The sequence below is a fragment of the Solanum pennellii genome, chromosome 3, assembly GCF_001406875.1.
Source record: "Solanum pennellii chromosome 3, SPENNV200".
NCBI lineage: Eukaryota > Viridiplantae > Streptophyta > Magnoliopsida > Solanales > Solanaceae > Solanum > Solanum pennellii.
Window position 1 is genome coordinate 31,420,913 of NC_028639.1, and position 14,715 is coordinate 31,435,627.

At 28.8% G+C, this 14,715-nt stretch overlaps 1 protein-coding gene across 5 annotated transcripts; it reads right to left on the minus strand.

Moving 5' to 3' along the window:
* Nucleotides 1-12,285: 12,285 nt before the first annotated feature.
* Nucleotides 12,286-14,101, minus strand: LOC107012907 (protein ASYMMETRIC LEAVES 2-like). Of its 5 annotated transcripts, none has more exons than XM_015212875.2 (3): nt 13,663-14,100; nt 13,363-13,410; nt 12,286-13,196 (listed from the first exon to the last, which is right to left on the minus strand). In XM_015212875.2, the coding sequence occupies exon 3, from the start codon at nt 13,166-13,168 to the stop codon at nt 12,626-12,628; it is 543 nt and encodes a 180-aa protein (XP_015068361.1). In that variant the 5' UTR covers nt 13,169-13,196; nt 13,363-13,410; nt 13,663-14,100; the 3' UTR covers nt 12,286-12,625. The 5 variants fall into 5 exon arrangements, with proteins under 5 accessions (XP_015068361.1, XP_027771173.1, XP_015068366.1 ...); XM_027915372.1 differs by having other exon boundaries at nt 12,286-12,564; nt 12,643-13,196; nt 13,363-14,097; XM_015212880.2 differs by lacking the exon at nt 13,363-13,410 and having other exon boundaries at nt 13,797-14,101.
* Between the last annotated feature and the right edge of the window lie 614 nt (nt 14,102-14,715).

Below are 14,715 nucleotides of genomic sequence, written 5' to 3' on the forward strand. Positions count from 1 at the left end.
CAATTATTTAGCATTATTGCATTATATTTTAGAGTAGTATTGAGCAGTGCGTTGACTAAGTATTCAAACAATCCAAATTGCATGCTTGTGATCATGCTACTGATTCAAGTGAATCCTTAGAAAGTCCTTGGTAAGGATGACAAAAATTGGATCTAATATTAAATTCATCCTTTACCCTAAAAAGGTATAAAATGACTCTAACAATGTGTGCAAAATGCTATATCATCATGATGATCAAAATGATGCTTGTTAGTTAGAGAAATTCTTCAAGAAAAGTAAAGTTATATTATTTTCAGTATTTTCTATTATTGATTATATTAAGTTTTAAAGTTCCGTTGCTAAATCATGTGCATGTTTTACTATGTATTTGACATTATCTATGACATCCAACGTATACCCCAGGTGTAACATGGCGTATGAACCCCAAAAGACCCTACACAAGCTATTTAATATACATCATAAATAGAAACAAAGATTTTAAAAGAAGCATTCTTATATCATAAAATAGTTTGGCGAAGACGAAGTCTAACATAGTCTTAACAATCCATCTAATACTCAACAGAAGTGGTTGGGACGTAATGCATACACCACATAAAACGTCTGAAATTAGAATGAACAAAACCCATAAAAGTGTCTTGGTCCTTCAAAAATAAGGACTCACCTATCTTTTAATCGGTAGAGGAGATCAACAAGCCACAAGTATGCGAACGTAGGAGCGTCAGATGGTGAAATAATTTTAGCACAACTATGCATTAGTACATGGAATGTACGAAGTACGATAGCAATGCACAAACTTATGAAATCATTCTAAAATAAATTTTAATGAATGCAATGACCAAGCTAAAGCATAAGATAAGATGTTAGAAAACACAAATTGTAATCCTGGTCAATGCAAGTTTAGCAAACTTAAAACACTTGGAGAGATACTTTGAATGTAACAAAATTCATTATTATGGAATGTATACCTTTAATCGACATAGACCATGTGAGCTAAAACATGGATCTGATGTCTATCCACACCGAAAAGAGATGTCCTACTTGTCAAGGTAAGGACCATAAACTTCTAGCTTACATAGATCAACTAGCTAAGAAATCCTTCAGGGGAACATAGTTATGGACAAGAAGATTGCTACTAGAGATACTACCTTTACTAACAGGAGAGCCTCCATCTCAATATCCTCTCAGTGATAAGTAAAATACCACATAATTTCATTTATCATATTCATTTCATCATCCATGGAAAGACACAATTAAGCTACCAATCCAAGCTTAATTCATTTAGAATAGATCCTTATATCTTGATTCAACTTAGCTGAGAAAACCTTTCAACTTTATGAATTATTATGTGAGAATTTTTTGCAATTTCATTTATACTTTCATCTTAAAAGCATTATCAAGTCATATGCATCAATTTCATAAAACATGTTTATCTTATTAAATTCATATTTTGTAGTTCATAAGTTTCATCATGTTTTCATAATAAAAAATTATTGATCATGCATAGGTTCATATGAATTCAACTCAAAATTGTGTAAGTACTTCAACTCATGCATTAGAAGATAGAAAAATATTAATTGAATCATAATTTAGAAGAATCTATGGAAATTGAATAAAACTCTAACATATCTTGATGATCAAAGCCCACAAGCTATGGTGAAATGGATACCTTGAAGTCAAACTCTAGCCTCTTCTTCCTTAGCTTGTCAGAGAAATTTGGGGAAAAACTTGGAGGGAATTTGGGATTTAGGAGAATGATTAAGAATGGGTAGTTTTAGGACTTAAAATACTTATATAGAGCTTAGAATATGGGTCAAAACACATAGCATATGTATTAAAAACATAGGGAAAAGACCCAAAAACCCCTTAGAAGATAACTGGCGACTCGATCTACGAGTATGATCTACAGACATAGAAATTTCTACGGTCTGTACTGGTCAATCGTAGACCAAGTACCGGAGCCTATAATCAAGCTAACTTTGACGAGGCTGGTTTACGGCCCGTAGAACCTTTTTTGGTCCGTATACATTGTAGAACACACCTTTGATCCTAAAATTTTAGTAAATATAGGACTTTTTTACAAGACCTATCTACGAACCGTAAAACATTTGACAGATCGTCCTTGTCAACCGTGTAATGTGGTACTGATACTTAATTTTCCCAAAAATTCAATCCCATTTCTACGAATACCTTCTACGCCCGTAGACTGGACCCATAGAACACAAACAACGGCCAAATAAAGTTTTTCCTTTTTTGAGGTTTTACAATATCTCCCCCTTGTGAACGTCTGTCCTCGATTGTGTCACGACCCACAAAGACAAGTCACCTTAAAACTTACTATTACAATAAAATGTGAAAATTTACTATTAACTTAAATTATACCCCAAAACCTGGTTGTCACGTGTAGAAGCCTCTAAAGTATTACATTTGAATTAAAAGAAAATATAAGTCTCATATGACATTGTTTCTAGAGTAGAACATAATAATGAACAGGAGTAAGTAGGTCCGCTGAGATGGAAAACAGCTACCTCACGAATCTCCAAGAAGCCTCGAAAAAGAAGAAAATATATCACAAAGGTCCGGGCTAGTAACCTACAAAAAAAAGTGTAGAAGCAAGGGGTGATTACCAAACCACTCAATACTCAGCAAGTAAACCTCTAAACACAATCTAAGGGGATGAAATACGGGTACTCCTACCACCCCAACCGAACATCCACAACTACAACCAGCAAAAAGATCATCCCAACCTAACAGCTCACTGTTTACATGGCACATCGCTGAACAACAACATTAGACAAATTACATATCCTCAACAACACTACTTTGACAAAATTACATATCCTCAACAACAACACTTTGACAAATTACATATCCTCAAAAATAAAACTTTAACAAATTACATATCCTCAACAACAAGCTCGGTATTCATCAATCACAAGTTTCACGAAAAGGCATTCACAAGATCAGCAAAACACAATATCAAGTTCACTAATGATAAGTATGTGCAATGCAATGGAATGCAATGTCAAGTATAATGATGCATGTCTGACCTAGTGATACACATCCGTTGTCTCTCAGTCCGGGACCCATGAAGGACATATCTGTTCATGCATCCATTGGGTGTGCGATTTGACCCTCGATAATAGTAATCATCACGGCGCGCGTTACGTCCCTCGATATATAGTACCCATCGCGGCGTGCGTTACGTCCCTCGAGATATAGTATCCATCGCGGTGCACGATACGTCCCTTAGAATGGTTCATCCTCTTAAAGTTTTCATCTTTCTCAAAGCACATATTTCACAACCATGTCTTAGATTAATGCAAATGACATGTTCACACAAATAAAAAGGATATGACCATTTTCATAACATTGAACAATTCACAACAACACAATCACGATACAATATAAACAATGATTCAACAAGTCTTTCAAACCATTCTCCATTCTCAACACATCACACACAAATAATTTATCATATTACCATTTTATTAACCTTTTTGCATCGTTAGAATTAATCAATGTGGACAAGTCAACCTATCATTAATTCCCATTACTCCCAAACATATACCACAAGGAAATACACGCATTCCATACACTTAACAAGACTTTAGAAATTCACTTGCCTCAAATAGTCGGACAATCACTTGGGAACTTGAGTCACTTTAAGACTTGAGTCTTCCCCTTTTGATAAAGCTTTAAATTGCTTCCAATCTACCAAATACAATCTATTCATGTAAATAATCATAATAAGGTTTTGAAACTAACAAGACCCATATTACTATAGATTTAGCCTAAACCCAAAAACTCACTCAAACTAAAAACATGTTCCTAAGTTTCAAGGTTAGGATTAAGTCTTTATCCCTCCAATTGACATAACTATAGTGGTATTAATATAATACAAACCTAATAATTAATTACCTATCTTAATATATCAAAATTAAATCATAATACATGTAGATAATACACTTATTATTTAATTTGATAATCAATATATCAACACTTAAATCATAATATGATAAATAATAAGAAATTAAGTCAAATTACAATTTATCCACTCAATGAACGTGATCTCCGAACCTAAAAATCAGTACACCCTCACGTATACCAAGCTTAATTCCTAATCATTAATCACACATAACATAGTAATAATCACATACTAATTATCCATTAAAAATTAATTCCACTATTTTATTATTTTCCAGTGCCCCACGTTAAACAACTACAATTCTCCATTCAATTTAACCTTGTAACCCAATATCTTAAGACTTTTGTCTCTTTATCTATTCATTTTTTTTTAGTTATCAAGGACACCATCTTCCAATTCCTTATCTAATTTAATTAATACTAATATAATATGGTAATAGAAGATATGCATGCCTATCTAATTATTTAAACAGTATGTATCATGGGTAATAACAAGTTGTTAGTTAATAAGTAAGCATTATAAAATTATGTCTCTCCTATGATATGTGAAAATAGTATCATGTTGCAAGATAGAGTAAAGTTGAATTATACTTTTAAATTAAAACATATTTTTATATATAAATGATGTATTACTCTACAAAATATACTTGATGATTAGACCTATATAAGTATGAAGTGTCATTTTTATGAAAATGTCAAAATCTTCTAGAGTATTCATCAAATAGGTGGTCCTCTTAGAGCAACATCATGATAATAACAAAGATTATGTGAATATGATGTGATAAAATATGACCTTGAGCTTAAATATAAATTCTTGATTTGTAGAAGTTCTAAACTTCACCAATTTTTGTGTAAGTTATATATATTATTTTATTCAGGTCTAGTTCACAATCTGAACACCAGATATGATTCATTATACTCGTGTGAAAATCCCCCAAAATTTCTTATTCCATAATATTCCTTTTGAAATTTGTAGAAGATTACTCAAAAATGATTCCAATATCTAAAAAAAAAAATTATCTAAGGTTCATTACTTAATATTTGTTAATAATTTTTTATTGTATTACAATACTTCCTTCGTCCTTTTTTAGTTGTCATATTACGCTTTTTGAAAGTCAATTTGACGAACTTTTAAAGTTAAATAAGATTACATTGATTTGATATCGTAAACTAAAAATTTAGATCGATATTATTCAAAAAGTATACGAAAAGTACTATAAATTGCCCCTTTTTGCATATTAATATAATTTTAAAATACATCATAAAATACTAATAAAACTTTTTATCAATTGACTATAAAAAAATCATGACAACTAGAAAGGAATGCTATGAATAGTAACAACTTCTTTATTATTTTTTATTAGCTTTTAATGAGTTATTATTACTCATTATGACAAATCTTTTTTTCCCTTTGAAATCATCATGTTCATGGGATATTTAGTAGCGGTTGAATCATACTTTGAGAACATTTCTTTTCTATTTTTTTTGGAGTGATTCCCTTGTATATATTCCTGGTGTGTTTCCACTTTGAAAAAGAGAGAAGAACAAAGAATTAGAAGTAAGAAATAAAATTCTTTTGTTCAATTTTTTAGTGTTAGATTTTCTTTAAAATAAATTTTTTTGTTAGATTTTGGTTTTTAGTAACTTTATATTAGATGTTGAATTTTAAGAAATACATCTATATCGAGTGAAATATTTTAAATGATGATGTCCTTGACACGCCTCTATTTATGAGAATTTCTTGTAAGTGTCCATAAGAATTTTTGGCTAAAAACATCTTTAAATTATATCTTTAATTTAAATTATATCCTTGAAATAATTATTTTAACAAAAAATATCTTTCAAGTATTTTAAACTTAACAACTAGTTTTGTTAAAATTTGACAAAAAGTAACAGAATTCATACAAAAATATGTGTAATTCATATTACTCTTAGCAAAATGAAATCATTATAGATTAAAAAAATCTCTTCATTCTGTGATACATATAAAATTATTATTTTAAATTCTTATTGGCAAAAACACTTTGTAAATCCTTTTGTTAGCAACTTTGTTTTAATTTATTTTTCAGCTGATATGAATTTAAGAAATTATTAGTAGAAATATTTTTTCTCATTGAACATACAAGAAATGGTGGTGACCTAAGACTTTTACATGGAGAATAAAACTCGAGTGCCATATGAAATTCAGAATCTTAATAACTTTAAATATCAAATTGCCCAAAAAATTGTTGATCTAATTACATTTTGGCTTTACAGAAGGTGAAGATGATGTGAACTTATGCTTTCAGCTTCATTAAGTTGATAAAGGAGAAAAAGAGCAGATCATGTCTCCTTACAACACCATTCAAACTTTACTTCTTTTCAGTAAAATAAGGGTCTCAAAAAAAAAAATTGGGGGGGGAGGGGTGCGGGTGCGGAAGCTTTTTCCAACTGATAATGAAATTATGTGTAGTGTGATCTGCAACATGTTTTTGCGTAAAATCCATTAATTATTAGACAAAAAATTTAACAAAAGAATAAAAGTGATTAAATTTTAAATACTTGGAGATGTTTTTGCTAAGAAGAATAATTTAAATATGTAGTTTAAATTAATGGCATAATTTAAAAATGTATTTGACCAAAAACTCATATTCGTAATCAAATACTTTCTATAAAACTTTCAACATTAATCAAGATAGATATTGAAAAAGGACTTCACGTAAATATTACTATTACTAAGACTTCCAAAAACAATATCATACAGCAAATACGGACCGTATGAATTATTTGAGTAGACCACCAAATTTACAGCCAAACCTCTTAATTGAGGTTTAACCAATATAACTTCATTATAAACTTATCGAATTAATCTTCTAATTAATATGGTTTTAATTTTGATATCTTTTGCTTAGTAACATTTGGGATAGACATAATATATAAATATGTCATTTAACTTGACGTTTTAACATATATTTTCTTCGGCAATTCAACTTTAATCATGCACAAGTAGACATGACATAACACATGTAGAACATCATGTTGAACATAGATTGTCATGTAGGATGTCACGTAAGACGTGCGTGTTTATTTATTGAACTTTATATGTTAAGTGTTTACTTGTGCAGACTTAATATTAGATGACATAAATATAAAAACGGAGAAGGGTCTAAATTGCCCCTTAACTATTTAAATTGGTACAAAATTATCCTCCGTCTACTTTTTGGCCCCTAAATACCCTTGACGTCAACCTTCTGGCTAAACAAGGAAACTTACATAAATATACTATATTAAGAAAATATTTACCATTTATAGCAATATCATTTTCTTTTCACTTGATCATTTTTAATTTATTTATAATACAATTTTAATACATGTTACAGAGAACAATATATAAAACACATATAATACAAGTTTTATTGATGAATAATACATTTAACACACATTTTAATACACCTACAATATAATGTGTCAATTTCTTACCAAACAAGCATAAGATATTTTAAAATAGTTATAAACATATATATTGCATATAGAATTCACTTTTAATATATACTGCATATTTATCATAATATTGTTATATACTGCTATAAATGGTAATAAATAAAAAGTATTGCTAAAATCAGTAATTATTTATCAAAAGATACCTATTTAAGTAATTTTTCCGCAAAAAATGCCCTTAATTCTAACGACCCACACTTAAATGGTGGATGATAGGACAATATTATATGCCCGTGTTCGCTAAAATAATTTAAAATTACTTAATATATGAGCTCATATGATTAACCTAATTTTGGATTCCATAGGAAAATGACCTCCTCCCCCGCCCCCTGTTTACTTCCTCTCTCTTCCTCTTTTTTCTTCTTCTTGGATTAACAAGGACATTCATATATAAATAATTGATTCGATAAAATATAATTTAAAATCAATATACCCAAAATTCATAATTAACGGATAAAAATAATTTTGTCTCCTCTCCCCGCCTACCCCACCATGGTAATAGTATAAATTTAGAAAAATATGAACATGTAAGTTCATTGCAAATTTAAGAATCTGCTATCCTAATTAAGAACGAAACAAAAAAAATAAAGAAGGGAATGAACAAGAGAATTAAATAATTATTAGAAAATGTTATATTAATTAAAAACAATATTTTTATATGAACTTCATATTCACATTTTTAATGGACCCCCAGTTATGAGCTCGGTTATAAAAAATTAGGTATTGATTTAAAATAAGCCAATGTAAAAATATCATGAAATAAATGATTTTTTAGTAGTATTTTCAAGCATATTGTATCATAACAATTATTACATGTGATTTTTCTTATTTATTATTTGAGAGGAGTAAATTTGGACCAATCAAATTAGATAACATAATAAATAAATATTTAATTATTTAACTTTCGTGGAGATGATAAAAATAAGGGAATATATGGGTCAGGTGGTTAAATCGAAGGTATTTCTGAATCAAAAGGTTGGCGTCATAGGTATTTGGAGATTGAAAAGTGGATGAAGGATAGTTTCGTACCAATTAAAATAATTGAGAGACACTTTATGTTCTTTTTCGATATAAAAATGAAGTCAAGTTAAAAGACATATTTTTGTGTTATCTGTACATGACCGGGTTGGTTCGGGTTTTTTCAAATATCAAATCAAACCATTTATGTTAAAACTTTAAATTTATAAACCAAACCAAACTAATAAAATTTGGATTTTTTCGGATTTTTCAACCTTGGGTTGGTTCGGGTTTTTCAAATACCAAACCATTGCGTCGAATTTTTAAATTTATAAATCAAACCAAACTAATAAACCTCAAATTTTTCCAGATTTTTGCATTTTTTCGGTAAAGTTTTCATACAAACAGATAATTAATTTGTGCTCCAAATATTTCTTATCCAACCATAATACAATTATATAATTTGCTTCTTAAAATAACACAAAATATGAGATGAGTATTGATGACACAAAAATAATCAATAAAAATAATAATTAAATCATCATATAAAACAAATATTGTAAAGTCATAATGAAAATAATCATAATTTAAAATTACGAAATCACGCTAAAATAAGTTTAATAAGTATTAGTTACATTACTAAATATTTAAGGAAAATTAAACTTATATTATGTATTTTAATTGTTTAAATCAATGTAAAACTAAAGAACAAATAATATTCAATATTATTGTCATTCTTAGTGTTGAATTGATTTTCTTTATGCATTAGTATTAATTTGATTTTGATTTAAGTTTTATCATAATTATCAATATTTATAACTATAATCTTTAATGAACAATTCTGAATTCTATGTTTTAAACTTGAAATAATATACTAAAAGATAAAAACTATGAAATAGTATAAGAAATATTTTTAAATGATATCAAAGTAAATATTTTTATGTATAAAATAAAATTTTAAAATTACATACATAATATCGGGTTGTTTTTTCTTAGTTAAAACCAAACCAACCCAAATACAGTCGAGTTTTTTTTTCAATATCAAACCAAGTCAAACCAAATTACTAGTGAGATTTTTTTTCTATTTAACTCAATTTACAATTTGTTCAATTTTCTATACCATTTTGTACATCCCTAGCCTAGAGTTTTGAAATATATAGAGTGACAAGTTCTTAAGTTGGGCAGTAGAGTAGGTCCAGTTACTTTGGTAATGGAGCCCCTTTGTTTCTGTTCTAATCTTTAATGTCCCCATAGAATTGTTGTCGCCAAAAGGAAAGAATCAATAACTCAACAGTTGAAAAGATACCATTCATGAGTTTGGTCGATCGTCATCGTGTGCATTGTACAAATGATCACTATACATAATATTATTGAGGAAAAGGTTACTATATATGTGTAAAAAGGCAAGATTTCAACAACTATATAACTAAAAATCGCTATTAAATTGACTTCAAAACAATGCACTCTATTCATTCCATTATGTATTTCAAAATCGAGTATTTTTAACACATGCTATGAGAGTGAAGGGCGAGGAAGAGAGGAAAAGAAAGAAAAAGAGAGAGAGAGGCGAACAATGTTGAGAGGATTTTTTATTCTTGCTTAGATTCTTAAATAGTAGCTATGAATGATAAATATCAAAATTATAATTATGTCAAATAATAGTCATTTTTTAAAATTTTCTCGTCTACTATATAGCTTGCCATTTGGCCTAATAATTGTTCTTTTTCTATGAATCATACACAAGTTGAAATTGATTAAATCTTTTTTATAATTCACCGGACACTTATCGGTCCAATAATCAATGTGTGAAATGTATTTCTAAAAGAAGAAAATCCTCAATAATATATCGTATTGTATCAATTGTTGTTGAAGTTTGATATATAATATGATAATAAAAGAATGAGGACAAACGTGTGCAGGTGTTTGAAGTGGTACGTAGAGAGAAAAAAGAGACCTACCTGCACTGTACTGCCAACATTTACAGTTCAAAAAGGGCAAAATACCATCATTGCTTTGCAGTTTGCACCAAAACTAGTACAACATATCATCATACTGTGACTACATTTTGTTCTTTTCTTCTTTTGCTTTCTAAAATCAAAACCCTAATTCTAAGGACCCATTTAGATATGTTATAAATACATAATCATAATATGAATTCAAAATAATATGGAGTTTAGGTTTTATTTTGATATGTAATTTGAATTGTATTTATTTATTTTTTCATAAATATGAAAATTGTATAAATTATTAAGTAATATAATTTCATAATTTTATACAATTTTATTGAATAAGCAAATCATATATCATAAGATATCGAAATATCCTCAATGTCGTATTGATAAGCACATATTTTGATGATTCTTTTAAAAGAAATGATTGTTATTATTAATTTTCATATATATATAATTTTATATATACTTAGTAGTTAATGATGGTAGTACTTGTTAGTTTCTCCGTTTGAAAAAGAATGATATCCTTTTCTTTTTAGTCTGTTTAAAAAAGATGATCACTTTCTTTTTTTTGGTGATATTTTAATTTCAACTTTTCAGATGACATGTTTAAGACCACAAAATTAAAGGACAATTTTGTACATTTGGCCTAACATTAATAAAGTTTCACAAGATTTAAAAATCTTCTTTATATTCTTAAACTCCGTGTCAAGTCAAATCATGTCATTCTTTGTGAAATGGAGAAAGTATTATTTATTATAATCATTTCACATAGTATGAATAATCTTTTTACACCAAACAAGATTTTCTTTTTTGCGCAAAATTTAAAACTTTATTTTACAAAACATAAGTTTATCAGTCAAGTTTTACCTTTAAAAAAATTTAAATCACCATTTGAAATCCCAAAATCATACTTTATAGAGAATTTGAGGCTTGTTTATGGTTAAGATTCCATACGGCGTATTCAAATCATGAATTGAAAATATTTTTTACTTTCTTTAAAAAAAATTGGAGGTGAAGCAGAAGATTACAACATGGAGAATCGGATTCTCACTAACAAGATAGGAGTTTAGGTAATCAATCAACTAAACTACTACGATCTTCCTAAATAAAAATCATGACTTGATATCATATATCTAAACGCAAGTTTATATTCATTCATTTTAAATTGTTTGATTGATTCTGATTTCAATGGAAAAACTTTGAAATGTTGTGGTCTTAAATTTAAAAAATATATTAAGTGTATTAAAATGCCTCTGTCAAAATAGGAAAAGACAATATGTATTAAAAAAATTAAAAATAATTAAATTGAATGGCCTCCTTAAATACTTGTGCATTTAAAGGTGTCTGATTTAATATTTTTGATTGTTGATTATATTGTCCTTCACTAGTTAATGTGTTCAACAACTCCTTCTCAACACATGTGGAAGACATAAAACGGGAAACTCATCAAATCTCTGATTCTCTGTATAATCCCTTAAGTTAGGATCATCACCTATATATCTTTGCTTTATTCAGGGTATATACATACAAGCATGAATTTTAACAAGTAAATTCATAAACAAATACAAAATTGCCATAGTTGAGATTTTAACCTCTAATTCTTTCAAGTCAAAGGGTATTCAAAAGTCATATATGTACAAAAACCAAAAAAAAAACACTTGTTTACTTTATTTTTGGCTGTCACTAGAAGAGTTTCTATAATTACAAAAGCATTTTATTAGAATTTTTTTTTTTAAAAAAAAGTTCTCAAATATAAAAGTAAACATTATTTTTATGACAAACTAAAGAGAAGAGTTTTGTATAGAATTACTGAAAGAGAGATCAATTAATTTTAAACTGATAATTATTTTCATGACATACCCTTAAGGGTTATTTGGGGAAATGGGGATAAGATTACAAGTTGAAAATTGAATTAAATTGCAAGATTTAAAAGTCTTACTTTTTAAAATTTCATATCAAATCAAAATCATATAAATAAATGGAAAAGAGGGGAATATATTTATTGCAATTCGAATCAGGATTTTTGTTCTGTGCAATTCCATATTTTTACTGAAATTTTTATCCAGCTGCAGGTGGGTGAACTATTTTCTTTTCAATAATTACTAAGGTGAAAGCAGCAATGGATGAACAACTCTAGATCGAGTAATTAAATGCATGTAATAATAATAATATTGGTCTATAAAATGCTTGAGATACATAATTACACTGATGATAGTGCCTGCCTGTGATCTTCATCATGTTGTATGCTGCTACCCTATAAAAAAAGGGGTGCTAGTTGAAAAATTACTACAATTTTAAGAAATATTAAGTGAAGTTTAAATTTTAAATCCACCTGTATCAAAATTGTTACTTCCTCCATCAAGTGATCCGCGGATTATGTGTTGTTGTTGTTGCTGCTGCTGTTGTTGTTGTTGCTGATCTCTAGGAAAAAACTGATGGTGATGATACAATAGTTGGTTATGACCTCTCCCTCCACCTCCTATCAAATGAGGAGTGGTGCCTCCTACATTTTGATACTTTGACAGTTCAGACTTTGCACAGCTAAGATCTAGCTGTAGCTGTCGGAGCTGGTGTTGGAGAAGAGAGATGACACCAACGCAACCATAGACTGGATCTCGAAGGCGCATGTCTGCCTCATAAGCAAGAGAGTTTACGGCGTCTTCCCTTTGGTGTGGCTGCAACTCATTTAGTAACTTTGTCACATTGCTGGCTCCAAATATTTTATGAACATTTGCGAATTTCTGAGGCTGATCTGGAGGGAAGTAAGGTGCAAATACACATTCTGGTTGGCATTTACGACGAAGGAATTTACATGCTGCACATGGTGAGTAAGATGATAATGAAGAAGATGAAGCCATTCACAACTACTCTCTCTTTAATGAATACCTGCAAATAACAGCTACCATCATTTACTACTCAACTCTAAAAAATTGGGATTTTGTACCATTACAATTTTCATATTCTAAGATAACGCTTTTTTTTTTCTTTTTCTTTTTCTAAAAGAGATCGCAGAAACAAAATATTCTTTACACCTACTAAGAAGGAAAATAACCTTTCACGATCCAAAAGAGAGAGCAATTATCTCTATAACCTTCTACTACTGACAAAATTAAAAAAAAAAAAGGTGTAAGATATAACAAAAAATCAGGATTGATTACTGTTAACGTTAAAATAAAAGCAATTTCCCACATATTATATTTAAGGATAAAACAAGTTTAATTAAGACTATAAGGATTAGATGGGGATTGAATCCGGTGAAAGTATGGAAGCAAGAGCTTAATGTACTATTATTATTATAATTATTATTATTATTATGTAACTTTTCACGATCTAGAACCCAAGGATAACTCACACTTTGTGAGCATTGCAAAGATTATTGAGAAAATCAATCTCGAATCATCCGTATCGAAAATTAGATGTTATAGCTGAGTACCTCCTAATTCTATTTTCTGTGCCAAAGTGTTGTACACTTTGGTCAAAACGTACGTTTATTTTTTTTTTCCCAGTTTCAGTGCATATGACTCGATTTTAGTGATGGGGGCAGGTGAAAGTCAAGCTTTGGATCTCGTGGAGTAACAGCTATCTTTTCTTTTGAAGTTTCATATATAATATGTTGGTAAAAAGAAAGAATGAATGTGTGATTTGGAAACGAATAAAAAATGGGTACTTTAAGGGGAAAATTAAAAGAAGGTGGGATGAATGTTTGTAGTAACAAGGGGCAGGAGACAAGCATATAAAGATGGTGGTGACAATAATATATGCCAAACGCAACAAAAGGAACTTTACTATTCTAATTTGGCATTTTCCCTTCCTTTTTAATAATATCCCCCACCAACAGGACAATCTATTTTTATCATCCACTCTCATTTTATCTTTTTTTTTTAAAAAAAAATATAATTGATATTTCTTATTATAAAAAAAAAAAAAGCTTACTTTCTTTTAAGTTAATTTTGAAAAGAAATATTTTTATATTTACTACTACTAATTTAACTTCAAATTATGATTTGTTTTATTCTTAGTCATACAAAACTTATAACTTATTTTAAACTATAAATTTTAATTTTTAAAAAAATTATGTATCAATTAAATTAATTCACATAAATAAGGGCGAGAAAAATAATAATTTAAATGAATAGTCATTAAAGAAGAATTGTTTTGATTTCACAAGTACTATTACTATGAAATAAAGTGGAACGTACACAATCACACATAATACATGATAGTGTCGAAATTCGTTACACTGCTTGAGATTATTTAGTTCATGAAATAACAATATTATATTTGAAACTATGTAATCTCTTTGTTTTGTTGAATTTTTATTTCAGTATTAAAAATCTCCAGGATAAAACAATCGAATGACTACAATCCTCTGCTTCTAAAGTCCTTTAAAAGAATAAGCAAAATA